The following is a 3762-nucleotide window of genomic DNA, read 5'->3' as shown; positions in this document are numbered from 1 at the left end:
AATAATGGACTTCTGCAATAGGTCACCTATTTCCCTATAAATAGAAAAAAAACTATTTTCACAATAACTAAGGATACAAAATATTACACATCATCTTTTGATAAGGTGATGAGAATTTTTTCAGTACCAAATTCTTTGCCGACCTTTTGAATAATGTAAAAAAAGTAATAAAATTACTATAGCATGCACCGTAGTCATTAGTGATTTTAACAATTCATTTTTAGCAAGATAGTGACGAGATTTGATGTTGGAATTTTCCACATATTCCTCAAGGGCAGAACAAATACTACAGCAAACCTCGTGCTTCCTATAAAATTCACAAATAAACAGCAATTATTTAGAACACCTACAATGGACTACTAGTTCCAGAAGCTATTTTCAGCAATAAAGCAATCATAGCATCAATAGTCTACATTATAATCATATAGCAATATGATTAGATTAAATTTAATACCTGTAAGGTTCTTAACATGTTTGCAAGTCTTTTCTTGTCCGAAGAAGTATGAAAAGCAACTTTTAATCCTCTCATTTGGATCATCACATCTTGATAATATGATAAGAGTTGTTTTTCATCCAACTCAAATAAAGAGACCTACAATAATGACTATAACCTTAATTCCTAATAATAGCTTTATACCCTTTTTAAATGATAACACAAACATGAACTTAATCCTGTAACATGATAAATATCTAAAACTGCACCTTCTTCAGCCTAAAAATAATTTCCAATATTATAGTGACAAGAAAATAGTGGATACGAAATGCAAAACATGTGGAACTAGCAAGAAACTAATTGTTATGGTAACTAATAACCTTAAGTATTTCATAATGGCTGGTAACAGGTATCGGGGCACTATCATCTTCTTTATCATCAAGCATAAGCTAAATAAAGCATTATAACTTGGCAATAAAACCTTAATGAATATTGTATCTTACGTTAAACCATTGACTAAGGTGGTCTTGCTGAGATAAATGTCTTTTTCTTAGAATTGGTTTCACTAAAAAATAAATTGAGTCATTAATACGAAACAAAGGCCACATCAGCTTAATAGCCAATTAAACACACCATTAACTCCTAAAAACTTTTGACTATTGACATGCTGAAAAACAACTTGATCTCTAATGCAAACTTCCTAATAAAGAATAACATTAAAATGTAAAACTTCTTATTTTATTGACACCTCTTGTGGAGCAATATTAGTTGACAATATTTTGAATAACTCAGCTCCATTGGCTTCCTTTATACTTTCAACAACAAGCTAAATGTAAGTAGCTATTGCATTATAATTGTTGAATTAAGCAAACTTTCAATCCATCTGAAGTATCTTTAACACTGATGTACTGCTGTGTTGGCAAATGCTTAATTCTACATTCCTCACCAAACACAAAAGGATTTCCTAGACAAATGTACAAGGAAAATATTTAATGTAAATTATACCTGTCCATATATGAGTTGTCTTCTCAAGCTGAAAGAAAGTGTTACCAGAAAAAGGCAAAACTTTAAAAAATCCTTGACGCCATCGCCGCAATCCAACTATATTAAAATTATCATTTGTAGCAATACATTATGCATGCAGTGAAACCTTCATTGTGAGACCATTTAAACTCATCAGGAAGCTTATCATTGACAAATGAGCCTTTTACTGAGACATAGCCATCAATTTTTAGACTGGAAAGCATAATAACATTACCACCCTAATTATAACAAAATGATTATAAACAAAAAAATCAAATATTTACCAGTATATACTGTGGATTTAGAGTGGAACGTTTGTAACAGTGTGGCTTTATAGAAAATATGGAGCCTGTCACAGATAAGACTAAATGATAGCTATGTAAAGACTGATAAAATAATTATAACATTAATTATGTAGTACCTGGTTTCAAGAGGATAATTAATGCATTGTACTTTATAGCCTTTGTAATTGATGCTTTCTAGTTTAATACTGTCATTAATTGCCAACTGGTAAAAGTAAAAAACATGTATTACTAACAAAAAATGATGAAAAGGTACATGTATTGTACAATTTAACTAAACTAACACTTTCATATGAAAAACAAATAACAAATTGCAAATATCATAATACCGGTAATTTAATTAAGAATTTTGATTTTCTGCTAGGGTTGTTGCTGCTAGATGCATACATGTATACTTTGCAGTTACCACTTCAAAAATAAATTTAGATCAACAAATACACATTTGTAGTCTGAGCTTATACAAGCACCTTGGTGTCCCAGAAAAAGGCTGAGCAAGGTTTTAAGAGGTGATTTTTTCAGGGCTCACTCCCTTTCTCAACAAATGCATGCATAAGAAATATAATTATAGTAATAATCCATCTCTTTCTGTATTATATAGTGATAATAATAATAATAATAATAATAATAATAGGAACACCATGCAACTATGCTTAAGTATTAGAATGGGATGGATTAGGACCCATCTCTCTTAATTCTGAGAGCCACAATTTTATGCCTCAGGGGCACACATACCAAGTGGAGATCCATTAATGTTGTTGACAGTTCCCCTTTTATTCTCATCATGCACTAAATTGAATATATTATTTATTTCTGACTTTATTCTATCTTTGGCTTTATTTCTATTTTTATTTCACTATTATCAAGAGTACTCTTGCAATTATTCTAACTCTGCATACTGTATCTGTTGTCTAATAATAATAATCAATAATCTGCTCTTTCTTTTGCAGAGGGTAGCAAGAACACTGTCCATTTTGCTGATTGCCAAAGCATTGGTGCTCATTTTCAGGCATTAGCTGTTGAATTGTTGGGGGGCTGGAGCTCTGATGCTTCCTCTTTTATCTCCTCCCATTGGTTGCCATCTTGCTTCTTGTTGAAGTCTTGACCATTTGGAGGTTACTTCTTATCTTTTTTAGAGACTTTCAGTTTTGTTGTGGTGCTATAATGCTCATTTGTGGCTGACATGGGTCTCCAATTCTCCCTTCTACAGTGGATAGATGCCTTTAACCATTTGTCTTTAATTGTCTTGTTTTTGTTCTTTTGTTTAGTTTTTTTGTTTGTTTTGCTATTTTTTCATAATAATAATAATAATTATTATTATTATTATTATTCTACCATGCCACCTTGCAATTGACCAATCAGATTGCAGGATTGGAGGTCAATTATTTTTCATATTATTAAAAGGTAAGATTTGTAAAAATTTATAATAGCAAATGAAAAATCTGGAAAAATTTTATACCAGCCCATGGTAACTTTACAAATTGAGTAGCCTTGTTTCCTTCCTTTGTACATTAAACCCTGCTTCATTTATGTTTTAAAAAAATTTTGTCTATATCCCAGGTCACAAAAAATATATATAATAATAGTTCAATGGTATATCCAAGCATAGGGTCTATGATCCTGTTATAACTGATAATGTTAATGTATGCTTATTTATAATTATTTTCCTAGGCATGTATTGTATTGTTATTATTATCATTTTTCCTAATTATTATTTCTGTACTTATTTTCATTTCTTATGTAGGTTATATAATGTATGCATTGTTGATTAAGATTCCTTTCTAGTGTTATGTAATATTATGCAATGTGTGTCAGTGATGTATTATGATGCAATTGATTTCTGTGTATTTAAGTGTGTGCATTCTTCAGTTTTAAGAAGAAGTTTTTAACTTATTGATAAATTCGTTCGTTGATTCCCGCGAGACCTCTCTTTACCTTTCCTTCTCGGTCACTACAGATCCAAGGTGAGCTGATCACTGAGGGGGCTTGAGCACCCCTCATGGCACC

The 3762-nt window shown here is 31.1% G+C and overlaps 1 protein-coding gene and 1 long non-coding RNA gene across 2 annotated transcripts in view; both read right to left on the bottom strand.

The window, feature by feature from the left end:
* Positions 1-3: 3 nt before the first annotated feature.
* Positions 4-242, bottom strand: LOC109588770 (uncharacterized). The gene is made up of 3 exons (XR_002188348.1): positions 190-242; positions 88-143; positions 4-34 (listed from the first exon to the last, which is right to left on the bottom strand). It is a non-coding gene; the product is annotated as an uncharacterized LOC109588770 (long non-coding RNA).
* Positions 243-1281: 1039 nt separating this feature from the next.
* LOC109588765 (uncharacterized) overlaps positions 1282-3762 on the bottom strand; it is a 2996-nt gene continuing 515 nt past the window's right edge. The window contains exons 3-7 of the mRNA XM_020004882.1: positions 1878-1963; positions 1741-1831; positions 1584-1695; positions 1439-1534; positions 1282-1397 (exon numbers count right to left, since the gene is read on the bottom strand). Of these exons, the coding sequence (XP_019860441.1) occupies positions 1282-1397; positions 1439-1534; positions 1584-1695; positions 1741-1831; positions 1878-1963 (501 nt within the window). The remainder of the gene's footprint in view (positions 1398-1438; positions 1535-1583; positions 1696-1740; positions 1832-1877; positions 1964-3762) is intronic.

This window comes from Amphimedon queenslandica, unplaced genomic scaffold (genome assembly GCF_000090795.2).
Source record: "Amphimedon queenslandica unplaced genomic scaffold, v1.1 AMPQUscaffold_11874, whole genome shotgun sequence".
Lineage (NCBI taxonomy): Eukaryota > Metazoa > Porifera > Demospongiae > Haplosclerida > Niphatidae > Amphimedon > Amphimedon queenslandica.
The sequence above is the reverse complement of the archived record's forward strand: the minus strand, read 5'-3'. Positions and strand labels throughout refer to the sequence as shown.